The sequence below is a fragment of the Choristoneura fumiferana genome, chromosome 8 (genome assembly GCF_025370935.1).
Source record: "Choristoneura fumiferana chromosome 8, NRCan_CFum_1, whole genome shotgun sequence".
NCBI lineage: Eukaryota > Metazoa > Arthropoda > Insecta > Lepidoptera > Tortricidae > Choristoneura > Choristoneura fumiferana.
Genome location: NC_133479.1, coordinates 13,810,466 through 13,825,066, shown reverse-complemented (window position 1 = coordinate 13,825,066; position 14,601 = coordinate 13,810,466). Strand labels below are relative to the sequence as shown.

The 14,601-nt window shown below is 36.2% G+C and overlaps 1 protein-coding gene across 6 annotated transcripts in view; it reads right to left on the bottom strand.

Annotated features, from left to right (window-relative positions):
- Nucleotides 1-14,601, bottom strand: part of LOC141430559 (uncharacterized) — a 207,416-nt gene that overhangs the window by 89,465 nt on the left and 103,350 nt on the right. For all 6 annotated transcript variants that reach the window (XM_074091310.1, XM_074091314.1, XM_074091315.1 and 3 more), the window contains exon 2: nucleotides 740-822. In XM_074091310.1, coding sequence (XP_073947411.1) covers nucleotides 740-822 — 83 coding nt within the window. The remainder of the gene's footprint in view (nucleotides 1-739; nucleotides 823-14,601) is intronic.

Below are 14,601 nucleotides of genomic sequence, written 5' to 3'. Positions count from 1 at the left end.
TAAACATCAACAGGTAACAAACAAATTATATTGGAACAGTAGAACATCATCGTCCATCGCCTCACAACCTCAAGCATTACAGTAGCCACATATCATATCACATATCATAAGCGGTAACAATTGTACCCCACAGTGTATTATTAAACTTCATGCAAAGGACACGTACACGTAGCTTCTGTCATGTCATATTTACATGGAATTTGACGTATGTATACCAACTATTTCCTCAAAGATGTGTAAGCTACAGGCATATGTATATGTATTCTCGATCCATACTGTAATTACAATAAATATTCAATTACTTGTGATCGATAGTGCAACGACCGTTGCGTTAGTGACTTGAGGTGCAATTTACATTTTAAAGCGACCTCCCTGTCGCAGTTAGGAATTATTTATATTTGTATTGTCAACAGTCTTCGAATTCGCTTCAATAAGGATTCATGGTTTTGGTTGAAACAATTAATGTACTTCTTAAGCAGCGATGTTCTTCCAATGTGTATTTTATTCTCTGTAGTATCAAATCTTACGAATATTAACCTTTTAACCGCCGTAGTCTGATAATAATATATAAGACACCCAATGTCCAGCCTCTATCGGCGTAGTCTTATAATTAAGACAAAATGTCATACTTAATAGTTTCGGTGTACGGGGACATAAGAATGAAGACGTATTGGCGGTTAAAAGGTTAAATTGTTTTACAAAGTCACAATTAGAGATGAATGATAACCTGTTCACTTACCATTAGGGTACTTCGAAGATCCGAATAATCCATCGTTAGCAGTGCTGAGTGTGGAGATCAGTAGAACCATCAATATGCGACACCTGAAAAAAAAGGAAACTAACTTAATCATCACCATCACTGACGATATAGGTACGTCCTACTGCTGGGCACAGGCTTTCTCTCAGAATAAGAGGGCTTGGACCGTAGTTCCCACGTGGGCCCAGACCAAATTGGGAACTTCACACGCACCATTGAATTACTTTGCAGGTTTGTGCAGGTTTCGTCACAATGTCCACCTTCACCGTAAAGCTCTTAGTGAATTTAAATGTTATTTAGTACATAAGTTTACAAAAACTCAGAGATAGGTCGGTAGGTAGGCCTGGATTTGAACCCACGATCCTCTGTTTGAGAGGCCATAGGTCAAACCACTAGGCCCACACGGCTTATCTCATCAAAGCCTATATAGCATGGCGTTTTCAGTAGACTGGAATACAGTTTCAGGCCGTTTCAGAGGACGCTCTATCATATATTACCTAGTTTATCAAAATTTCACCCAAGTTGCCATTGTTTTCAGACGCCTGAAACATGTTTACAGTCCATTTCAGGCCACCCTCTATCCGATGACGCCATAACCTGAAAACCCGTTTTCAGGCGTTTTCATTCCTTTCATCCCTTATTGGCCTCTGAAGTACTTACATTTCAGTATACGGCGAAATTTTCAACAGGACTGAAAGAGATAGCACGATTAGAAAGAGACAGCTATACTGAGAACATTCTAGAAAGTGTGTGACAAGAATAGCCTATATCTGTGAGAGAGACAGACAGATTACCCTATTTCCGGAATATTCTAGTAACTGTTTGAGAGAGATAGCACATGAAAGAGACAGACACTCTACTCGTTTCCGGAACATTCGAGATGTAGGTATGACGTCCTAGCTGGACTGTTCTCGAACTTTGTGGACCGATTCACTGGGGGTATATAAGCCGGGCGAGGTTGCGGCGGTTTTAGTTTCGAATGCGATACCGAGAGATAAACATCGAAGAGAATCAAAGCGACTAGTGAGTTTCAGTGCGAAATTACTGTGAACACTTAAAAACATTTAAGTGTTTTTTAAAGTTAAGTAACAGTGTGAAAATAAATCCTACTCTTATTCATCGGTGTTAAAAGTGCTTTTCAATCACGAACCTACCCCACGAACGTAACAATATTTATCACATGGTACTTTACTGGTCCTGCACGTGCAAATAGTTTGCGTCACAGAAAAAATGACGTTGATTTAATAATAATGTTGATTGAAGTGCTGTTTAAGTAAGGCCTGTGAATGTTTTTATAACAAAAGGTCAAGAATATTAAGAGTGACTCATTTTTGGTTTTATATTTCTAGGTGGTAAAGGTCAGGAGGACTGAGTCTCTACATGTTTCAAAGGGCAAGCGGTAATTTAATTCAAGATAGAATTTCGGTGCCAAAAGTGAGCTCTCTAGGCATTTTCGAGAGAATGTAATTGCCGTAGATTAATATATAGACTACTTGGCTACTAGAATAGGGGTGCGTCCCAAGTTAAATAAAAACGTTAGATATAATTTCATATTATAAACGTTCATTATATATGTATAATATGTATAATGTTATAACATTTCATTCATCATCATTTCATTCATTTCATTTCTTATGAAAGTATATAAAACAACTGTTATACTTAACCGAACGTTATACTTAATGAAATTGTAGTGTTTCATGTTAAACATAATAATAAGGTATACCGCTTATAATTCGTAATAACTTCTTATATAACATTAATATGATATAATATCAAGTGATATACTTTGTTTCCAAAATACTTGATAAAGTTTAAAATTTTAAAACCAGAAAATTAGATGTTTAATTTTTGTATTGCCAAGTTTTAGTTCAAAATTTGTGCGAGCGAGCAAAGCGAGCGAGCAAGACGGTTCGGAGCAGACGCGACTTGGCTAGTTTAGGTTCAGAAGGCTAAGGCGGGAGCAAAGCGGAGCGTAGCGTTTTTTTCTGTTAGAGAGGCCAGACAAACGAACTAGTGGGTCACCTGATGTTAAGTGATCACCACTGTCCATAGACACCCGCAGCGCTTTACGCGATGCCAGTGCGTTGACTCATTTAAAATTTTCCTTCTAGGGTTTACGGTGAAGGATAACATCACGAGGAAGCCTGCTCGGTCCGAGCCCTGCAGTGACATGTATAAAAGCCAACGACGAGATGATGACATTAGATAGAAAAATCGATATTAACAAAATTAAAACCTTGTAGCGATTTAAAAAACACATCAAAGCCTGAATCTATCAGCACACTTTCAACCAATTTGATTTGGATGTTTGAAAAGCTGAATATTAAAAAAACTTATACAATAAGTGAATGATACACTCATAAATTTTAAATGTCACACTCTGGATCAATCAGACGCTTAATGTATCACTCATTCGGCCTGTGTTTTTTTTTATTCACTTAATTCATGTTTCAGCTGCAAACTACGAACTGTTTCAGCAATTGAAACACACTTATACGAGCTCAAGAGGCGTCAGACGTCCAATTACGGCTATTTGAACAGCAGCGTTAAAAAATCGATTTGAAATTCAGATAGATCCGTATACGGGACATATGAAGAGAGCGTTAATTGCCACGAATGTTTGAAGCTCTAGGATCAGTTTTAAATAAGCATCATTCATTTTGTGAACGTTCGTTGATTACAAATGCACGGTTAATTAACAGTTTCCCAGAGTGTGTCCAAGCATTAATTGGAGCAAGTCTTTTATGGGCAAGTGAACGAATACTCCTTATAGAAGAATCATTTTCTATTTTTACAAAAAAGCGGAAAAGAAAAATTTAAAGGCGAGAAGATAAAAAGGTACTCGTAAGCCTGTTTTTTTACCTGTTTTACTTACATAATTGTCAGCTAGTATTTTAGTAAATAAATGAAATTATACGATCGCATATAACCTAATAGTAAAACTTTATGTTATGGGAACACACCGCATCGCGTATAGCAACAAGGTAATTTGGTTTTGGTTTCTAAATACACTAATATAATAGGTATACTTAAGTTAATGATTCGATGGAAACCCGGTGAAGAAAAGTTTCATTAAGTGTTGAGAAATGCATGGAAAAATATCTGTGCAGTCAACAATAATTAAATTTAAAATCTTTTTAGTAATTATTTATTAACACGTTAACTGCCAGCAAAAAAACATGTTATTTCATTGCAACCATGCACGGGGGAAACTGTTGGGCGACACTGACTCTGTCCATTCAACCCATGTCGGACACCGCGAGTACTGCCTTTTCGCAACGTTACGTTTGGCAACCTGTTTCATTTCGCAACTTTTCATTTCGCAAACACTAAAACTGTAAATATTTCAGGATTTATTTCAGAGCCATCGTGTAGAACCCTTTAGGTTAGGTTAGGTTAGTTTTATAAAAAATCTGAAATATTCACTGTTTCAGAAATATTAAACGGTTGGGAAATGAATAGTTGCGAAATGAAACAGGTTGCCAAACGTTATTCGCCGAAACATTAGTAAACCCGGACACCGTAGATCACGCGGCACACCTGTGTTTAAAATCGTCTGTTGGCCTGACGGTCAACATTACCCCCACGGCCCTCTATTTTCTTCAAATTAGCTTTTTTTCGTAAATATTTGACCTATAAAAAAGGCTTAGGATCATGCTACTCTGATCTGATCTATTCAGTAAATTTCCGTATTCGCGATCATCTGAACTATATTTTCGTAATTTGTTCAATAGCAAAGTTTTATTATCAGTCAGAAAATACTTGGAACATTTCGAAAAGAGAAACAAGGAAAGTTCAGTAACAGCTGGCTGTTTAGTAGTCATAAACTATGCGCTCCATTGTGTTGAAGTTTGAATCATCGATATTATAGGTATAGTAGTCGAAAGTAGAGCAGTAAAACAATGACAAAAGTTAAATTTTACAAGCTTTTTATCAATATGAAATTCAAATTCAAATATTTTATTCTGCAAGTATTTTTAGGGTCATTTTTAACCCCCGACGCAAAAGGGTGTTATACCTTTGACCGCTATGTGTGTCTGTGTGTTTGTCTGTGGCACCGTAGCTCTTAAACGGGTGTAGCGATTAGAATGCGTTTTTCTTTTTATTTGAAAGCAGGTTTCCTAGCGATAGTTCTTAGACATGTTTTATCAAAATCGGTTTAGCCGTTTTTGAGATATTGAACTTTGAAGTGACAGTCGGGGGTTTTCCAACTTTTCGTTGATTAGGTTAGGTTATTTAAACTACCAGCGCTTTCGGAAAGACCATCACTGCCAAGAAGAATGCGCCGCAAGAAACTTGGTAGTAAGTCATTACTTAATTACAAATGAACAATAATAGCAATACAAATATTTCATCAACAATCTATTTTAATATTATAATGTTTAGTTCTTTCTATATTATCATCATGAAACAATCTGGAAATATAAAAATGTCTAAACGTACCTATGATCATGCAATGTAGTGATGTGAATTGTTGCTTATTGTCTTATTTTTGATCATTGCTTTTCGCTTCCATAGCATTTGATGGGACTAGATCAATTAGTGTCAATTGTCCTAAATCCATCCCAGCCTATATACGCCCACTGCTGGGCACAGGCCTCCTCTGATAAGAAGAGGGCTTGGGCCATAGTTCCCACGCGGGCCCAGTGCGGATTCGGAACTTCACACGCACCATTGAATTGTTTCGCAGGTTAGTGCAGGTTTCCTCACGATGTTTTCCTTCACCGTAAAGCTCAATGTAATTTCGCACATAAATTCCGAAAAACTTAGAGGTGCGAGCCGGGATTTGAACCCACGATCCTATGCTTTAGAGGCCATAGGTCAAACCACTCGGCCACCACGGCATCGAAATACCTTGTATATATTTACTGTATCCTTACTGATATTTATTTTAGTACTGTTACGTTATAGAAGAATCTCTTAAATCGTTTCATGAAGTGTCTGTCCCTTGCCTGGTGTCTAATAAAATTTTAATTTTACGCTTCAATTTCCAGCAGAATTTCAAGATACCTAATATTAAACTAGATAGTAAACGTTTGTTAGTTCTACGAAGAAGTTAATTACTTAGTTAATTGTAATAATTAAAGATAGTTAAATTTAATTTAAGCAATTTTTTTGACAAATTTATACCTATCTAATGCTAATTGCAATTTCATTTAGTATCCCTATAAATGCTGTATTCGTTGATTTGTGATAGAGCTTGATATTTTATGAGGTAATAACTTATTTTATTTTGTAAAGTGTCTTCAGTTGATTGGTCCTAATTCCGTTTAAATTAAAATAGCGTTTAAATTTTTCAATTGAATAAATTTTTGCACGAGCGAAGCGAATTCTCATTGGGGAGACAAAGAACAACAGAAGTGATTTAAGAATTAGTACCGAATCGTCAATGTAGAAAAATATCCAGCGACGCAAATGGACCAAGAAGCGAAATTTCAAGCGTCCGATTTGCAATTTGCCTCATTATGCATTATCATAACATCTATCGTGGAGAACCTCGAAATAGCAATTAGTTCGTGTAGCATAATGTCCAAACTACATTAGTGTCAAAAACGCGGTCACCCGAAAAATCAAATCTTCAAATTTTATTGAAACCAATTCGGAGTAGCAAGATGACCACAAAGCAAATTACGTATTAGAATCTTTCTTTACATTGTGGCACGTGACATTACATTATATTTAGGACGTTTTGCGACTTTGGTGTTCAGTTTTATGAGCGAAATCAAGTAATTTACGTTTTAGACGATTTAAATACTGGATCTATTACATATTTAGACTTGTTGGTATCTGACTGTGCCCTGTCATGGTCGTTATGCTTTATGCGTTATGCTTCTGCGAAATGTGCTTTTAAGACCATCATGATGTCGTGGTTATTTTATTTCATAGATGATTTGTTACTGAGCCACTAGTACTGAGCTACTATGTTATTGCTTTTGCGTACAACACGTACTCGTACTACTAGAGCCACATTTGTAGCAACAGTTACTGAACATGGAAAGTTATGTAGAAAACTTTCAAGTTGCTTAGTAGAGAATTGTTACTGCTCCTCGTACACCACTTGGCATGCAGTCAAAGGCCAAATGTCTAGTATTTAAAGACAATCCAGACCAGACGCGCCACTTAAATTGTCCGACAATTTATTACTAGTGTTTTCTTGAGTGTGTGCTTGCGCAGTTGTTGGATGTAAAATATTGCCCACATTTTCACAGATGACACATTTTGCTGAGGACTATAATGTTAAATGGGGTTGTCATAGCAAATAATGAGTGAAATTTAGAGCTTGAAAGTTTTAGTTCTGTCTTTGTTTTTGATAATTGATAGTTCAACAAGCATTAATAACGGTAATAATTAGTAAACTGTGGAAATATGTGAAGCTTTGCTATTTACGACTCTCTTTGTATCGTAATAAATCCGAGGTAGTTCTTACAAATCCTACTGATACCTATCATAAATGTGAAATTTTATGAGTTTGTCTCTATGTATGTTTGTTACTCTTTCAAGCTATATTTTATAACCTATAATAAAGGATAGTTTTTAACCTGGAACTTTTGATACTTTCCGCAGGATAGTGATAATGTAATTATTCGCTAACGAAGTCTTTGTTTATAGTTAGCAAATATTAGAACTAACCGTGATAATAGAATTTACTAATAGCCTTCATTTATTTCTAAAACACTACTTCCCTACTACTACACCAGTCATTGGTAATTTTTTATCCTCCGACGCAAAAAGAGGGGTGTTATCAGTTTGACCGCTATGTGTGTCTGTCTTCGTGTTTGTCTGTACCACCGTAGCTCATAAACGGGTGGAACGATTTGAATGCGGTTTTTATTATTATTTTAAAACAGATTTTCTAGCGATGGTTCTTAGACATGTTCAGCCATGTTCAGACAATCGGTTCAGCCGTTTTGGAGAAATTGATCTTTGATGTGACAAAGTCGGAGTTTTCCAACTTTATGTTGGTTAGGTTAGGTTATATGTGCCAGATATCTTTGATGCCGTCTCAGTCTGTTTTGTCCGAAACAGAGACGGCATCACATTTATCTTTTATAATAGAGGCTTAGACATCTTAATATCAATTGACTAGTGTAGCAGAATTAGCACGTGTAAATATTATTACCGCCTAATCTGAACAAGCTTGCGCACCTTTAATTTCTGTTTTAGCCGTATTGTTCATTCACATGTCAGAAACCGAGATACGGGTCCATTCTGCTGTCCGTCACCGTGTCCTAGATTAAGGCAACCCGCAATGGGACACGACGTCCCTATAGACAGAGCAAATTAATTATCGCACTACGAACAAAAGTCCTATGGGCCAATCCATCAACCAACTACTGAAGGAGGTTGGACACCGGCCTGTTTCCTTTTGGGCCTTGCTATCGAGCGGTCTATCTCTGTTTGGTTAATAAGATTACTATATGAATTAGATTTGTGTACACACATGCCATGTTTGTGTGTGAATTTAACGGACACTGCGGTTTGTCAACAACTATAATCATGCGATTCTACTAACATCTTTAAGAAGCTAGTTACGACCATTTGCACGCTTGGGAGAAGGTAAAATCCTAGCTGGTTTGTATGCGACAGTGTAAAGTGCATTTAAGTTATGACATTCTGAAATTCTCATGAAAGCATGCTTTAATAGTAGTCAAATATGTTGAATAACATAGGTACGTTACGACGCGTATCAATAAGGCTTAGTCATATTAAATGTTATTGTAACGGATAACTCACGTCTTAAACCAAGTTTAGGTCGACATGCATGCATGCATGTCGCGCGAGCAGAGCGGTGGCGCGTAGTGTGCGTGTTGCGGCAGCCGCCGAGTCGCGATCGCGTGCTCCTGAGAAGAAGGGCTACGAAATAGCCCGAAACATGTCAAGCTAAACTCGGTTTAAGACGTGAGTTATCCCGTTACAATATCATTTAATATGAGTGAGTCTCACGGTAGTTTCATGTTCAAAAAGGCTTAATCACTTCATACAATAGAGTACTTTCCACTTCTATCGTTCACACGTGATTCTCTTTGTCGATGTTCCTCCAAAATGTACTTTTGTGACTGTGCAGCTCGGTAGCAGTGATCTGGCTGTTTGGTGGACATAGCGGCTAAACACGAGGGTCGATTCTGTTACGTAGTATCTGTTTCGTAACCTGTATCAAAAGAGCTCTTTTCTTGCCCAAATATGCACAAGCGCCATTGACTTTTTGCGAAAAACTATTAACTAATATTATAAATGAGAATTTGAAAATGTTTATTTATTGGTTGTTCACGGACAGCATAGCTAGTAAGGAATGTTTCCTTGTATTTTTTTAAAGATCTATGTGCATGAGAAACAACAGATTTTGAAAGAGTCAATTAATTTGTGATCCATTTTGTAAAAAAATAATTCATTTGCACCGTCGTAAAAATTGCCAGATACGGGTGGGTCCCAAATTAAAGATCGTGACTGTACAATTAAAAATCGTGGAATAAAAGAATTACTCGTTTAAAAAATATGCATCGTTGAGTTTCTTGCCGGATTCTTCTCAACAGAGGTTTTTCCGAACCGGTGGTAGATTTTTTTTTGACATTCATAAGTGCTTGTTATATTATTTATATGTCTATATTGAATAAAGATAGTTTGACAAGGCAAGAAACTCAACGAGGTATATTTTGTTTAAACAGATTTACAATAATATTATGAAGTAACAGAATGATAATGTGTTAGTAGGTTCCATGGTGGCTCATGTATTAAAGTCCCTGACCGTACTATAAACAGTACAGAAACTGAAAATATAAAAACCGGCTAAGAGCGTGTCGGACACGCCAAAAATAGGGTTCCATAGCCATTACGAAAAAAATAAGTAATATATTTCTAAGGCTTTCGTATTTTAACTATACGGAATCTTCCAAGTTTAGGTATATTTTATACCTTAGGCTGCTATTTACTCTTAAACTACTAATAATTCTCAAGTAAACTTAGCCGTTATAGTTTTCCTTGAAATTTTGATATATTTACTACCATCCTGAATTTTTTCAATTTTTTCCACCCACGGGTTTAGATTTTAGAGGGGGGGGGCGCTCGATTTTCATGAAAATTAGCACTTTAAAGTTGATTATTTCGCAAACAAATCACTGAATCGAAAAATCGTCTGAGCAAACCCCCAATGGTTTTAAAAGACATATCCAACGATACCTCACACTATAGGGTTGGATGAGAAAAAAAATCACCCCCACTACGTCTATGGGAGGTAGAATAAATAAAAATTGTTAGAGTTTTTTATTGTATCATTTCGGCATAGTTTACATATATCCGTGCAAAATTACAGCTTTTTAGCATTGATAGTCCTTGAGCAAAGCCGCGGTCGGACGAACGGACAGACACAGACATGGCGAAACTATAAGGGTTCCGTTTTTGCCATTTTGGCTCTGGAACCTTAAAAAATATACTTAAATTCCCAAGTGGACCGCGATAACAGTTAAAATAAAAATAAGCTATTTAATAGGTCCCCACATACAAATAAAATGTTTTTCTGTATATTTTTATCCGATCTTAATGTAAATACTTATTTAAAAATCACCATTAATTTAAATCTTATAAAACCCAATTTGAAGTTTCTGCGAAAATTTAAACAACCTCTCATTTTAATCTTACCATTGAAGTAATTAAATTCGATAAACTTCAAAGTAATTATTCAAACGAAACTTATTACAGGATTTCATTTGTAGATAGCTAAAGCGAAATAGGTGAAGTCTCTAATCAAATGAAGGGCACTTAAGGTTCGAAGCTTGAGGGTTATATTTCAAACCTAGGTCTAATAGTCTTTAATTTACGAGAATTTAATCAAAACTTTAAACGTATATAGTACGTGTATAAACTTTTGGAAATTAGATAGGTATTGCGGTTGGCGTTACAGTATTTCAACTGTTTTGTTATTTAAACACTTGGTTTAGAACACCGATGAAAACTATTTATAAGTAAATTTTATACGTTAAAGATGTATGTACAAAAGGATATTATGTATAATGTCGCAAGGACAAATACACCATTCACGGGATCCGGGATTGAGAGGCCCGGAATGAGGCCATTACTGTGCTTGCTGTTTTTTAATCAATAAATATTCACTTTTTATTAGTAATGACGAAACTAGCAGTAGGTTTGTGGTTGTATCGTCCCGCCCGTGTCATGTTGTCGCGTCACCACAAATTTAATGCTTGCGGTCGGCGCGTGCGATTTCAAATTCCGTGCGCGCCCCAGCAGCGCCTTATTCAAATAAATTAGAACGTTGTAACGTATTGTTGAGAATTTGTGCTTTCGATGTTTCTTGTGCATTTTTGATGATTTAATGTTTATAATAATAATCAATCAATCTACCTACACCCGAGCGACCGAGCTTCTCTCGGGCTAAAACTCGGCAAGGTAAACGCACGAGTGCTCGACACGCTAAATCTCAATAGACGCCTGCTGTCATCTCTATCGCTAATGACATAAGATTTAAGATGCCAATTATTGGGACGGCGACGAGCACTGGTACGATTATCTTACACGCGTTTTAAAAAGTTAGCTAGATCGATCGTTCACTGCAAAAACCTCATAGAAATCTCATTAAATAAATAAATATCACGGGACGGGGGAATTTACACCAATTGACCCTGTTCCAAAGTAAACTTAGCAAACCTTGTGTTATGGGTACTAGCAACGGATAAATATAATTATATAGATAGAAACATACTTAAATACATATTAAACACCCAAGACCCGAGAACAAACATTCGTATTTTTCATACAAATATCTGCCCCGACACGGGAATCGACCCCAGGACCTCAAGCTTCGTAGTCAGGTTCTCTAACCACTAGGCCGTCCTAATAATTAATTTCGTAAGAGCCATTTCCGCGACCCCAGATATCAATAAATAATAAATACAAGAATAATTGCTCATTTAAATGTCTTTATTACTTATTAGATTCGGCAATTTTATTTTTCTTTTTGGTAAATCTTATCAAACTAATATAAGAATAAATAATTGATATATTTTGTAGACAATCCTGAAAAGACAACGCAAATAAGTAAGGCTAAATTAAATTAAATAATTAATAATAAAATAATTAATTATAATAAAGGCTGTTTAGCGTCATGTAATGTCTTGTATTTGTTCTATGTTTGTTTTTATGGCGTTAAATAAATGTATTTTCTTTCTTTTTTAAATTGTAGTTTAGCTCAATATTGGACTTTGCTAGTTCTTACCAAGTTTATAAAAGTACTAGCTTTTGTACGCGGCTTCGCCCGTGTGTAATTCGGTTATCGCGCTGTTAACTCGGGGACTGCATTTTTCCGGGATAAAAAAGTAGCCTATGTCGCTCTCTGGCTCATAAACTATCTCTATGCCAAAAATCATGTCGATCCGTCGCTCCGTTTCGACGTGAAAGACGGACAAACATACAAACACACAAATATACAAACACATAATAGATTGGTAAATTAAAAGATTAGACCGTTATAACACAGGGATGTTAAGGTGAGATAGAAAGTTAATACCAAAACCAAAGACCGATCGATTCTTTCTTTCGTTCTTTAAAATAATTCATTGAGTGTTCAAGGAATTAATTGAATGATAATTAAGCAGTCATCATTTTTGTCGCGGATTAAATTTCGGTTATCATTGTCACACATTGTCTGCAATAATTGCGGCCATGTCAGTGAATGTTCGATAATTTATTATGATTCATTCAATTTAAATCACTGTCCTTAATTATTGAACGGGCAACGGATTTAACTTAATTTGCAAATTAAAAGTACTTTTTTATTCGGAAAAGAACATTTTCATAACTGAAACCAATATTATATCGGTGCTATACTGAATTGGGTTTGTCAGTTTTGTACCTATACTTTGTATTATAGCATAACAAAGAAGGTAAGCGATCATGACGTGTCTTTATATTGAAAAACACTTTTGAAAAATAAGTCACAGCAAATATTGTACCAATTAGCGAGGACGAATGTTTCTTTTGGTATCATAAAATAGTAACTGTTTTTTAAGAACGTTTTTAATAAGAAGGCTCGTCAAGATTTTTTGCCCTTTTACTAAAAAAACGAAATATAAACCGTGCCAAAAGGATCTTATTCTGGCTCGTTGGTCTGACTGTCTAATAACTGTGAATTTGTCACAAAACTTTATCTTTAAAGTTTTTATTAAATAGGCATTTAAAATTTAGAAGCCGTGGTGGGCTAGTGGTTTGACCTATCGCCTCTCAAGCAGAGGGTCGTGGGTTCAAACCCCGGCTTGCACCTCTGAGTTTTTCGAAATTCATGTGCGGAATTACATTTGAAATTTACCACGAGCTTTGCGGTGAAGGAAAACATCGTGAGGAAACCTGCACAAACCTGCGAAGCAATTCAATGGTGCGTGTGAAGTTCCCAATCTGCACTGGGCCAGCGTGGGAACTATGGCCCAAGCCCTCTTGTTCTGAGAGGAGGCCTCTGCCCTGCAGTGGGACGTATATAGGCTGGAATGATGATGATGATGAGGCATTTAAAATGTTCACTTCATTGTAACTGTGGCAGAACAAAATCTAGGTACAACTGGAAGACTCCGAATAAGGCCGCCAATCGTCGACGCATTGCGTCGAATACGAATTCAGTTACGCATTAGGTAGATCTCATTTGTGGTCAAACGGTTCTCGTACTTTAATATTTCAGTCCACCACTGGTAAAAATGTACGTATAACACACGAAAGGCAATCAAATCAAAGGCGAATGTTAACATATGAATTCACTGCACTATTTTGTCTTTTTGTCTGATCTGCCAGTCCAATCAAAATTCAGGAGGTTTTTTTTATTCCCACGGGAATTTCCAAAAATTACTTCGTGGTCTTTATTTACGTTGTACCTATGACAAACAACCCTGCAAAATTTCATGTTTGTAGACTTAATGGTAAAGATTTTAAGAATTTATATTGTATTGTATTGTAAAACTCTTCATTGTACATGAAAATAACAGAACACAGAATAATAAGATGTACAAATATCAATGGGGTGATGTGATGTGAAGTTAAATGGATTCCGTGGAAATTTCAAAATTGGAAAGGTCAAATTTAGCGTCAATTCCATTTTAATGCGAAAGAGCAACGTTTTAGCTTGTCAACTATAGCGGTGGGAAACAGTTCAATGGAGTGACGAAGTACTGTAAAGACTCTCTGCTAAGGATGCTATTATTTTTCATATCATTAAGTTGCCACGCAATTGTTTTAAGTACAAAAGCTTTGCGAATCGAAATCTAAATAAAAGTTTTAGGCTGATCACCTCTTATCATGTATATAAATTATCAGACAATCATTTAAACTCGACTAAAGCTTTCTGAATTTAAAACGCGCAATCCTCCCTCGGTGGGCAACTCCCAGGGGTCCATTGAATTACGTTCGTTTTATGGATACGGGGTAGTTTACGCAAATGTCTCCGAAGGCTGGTATGGTACGGCTTGTATATTACCCTCGAGGGGAACTGAAGAGGTGACATTTCCTTTTTTTTTAGAACAACCTCGCTTTTATAATTCATGCGGGCAAATAGCTAATACGTGACTCGCTTTTGGAAATATTGGACAGTGTGCATCTTTGCCTGTAATGTAAATATTGCCTGTAATGAGAAAAGTGGAAGCACACATTTTTACTTATAACAGTATTGGTAAAGAATTTAAGAACATTGCCTGTTGTATGTAGTAGTAACGTATGCGTAGGTATAGATGTCGACGTTTCATATATTATAAAATTACTTGGTCCCATTTCAATTCTGTGCACTACTGCATACATATATCCATACTATAATATTATAAATGAGAAAGTGTGTTGTCCATTTTTCACGTCGAAAC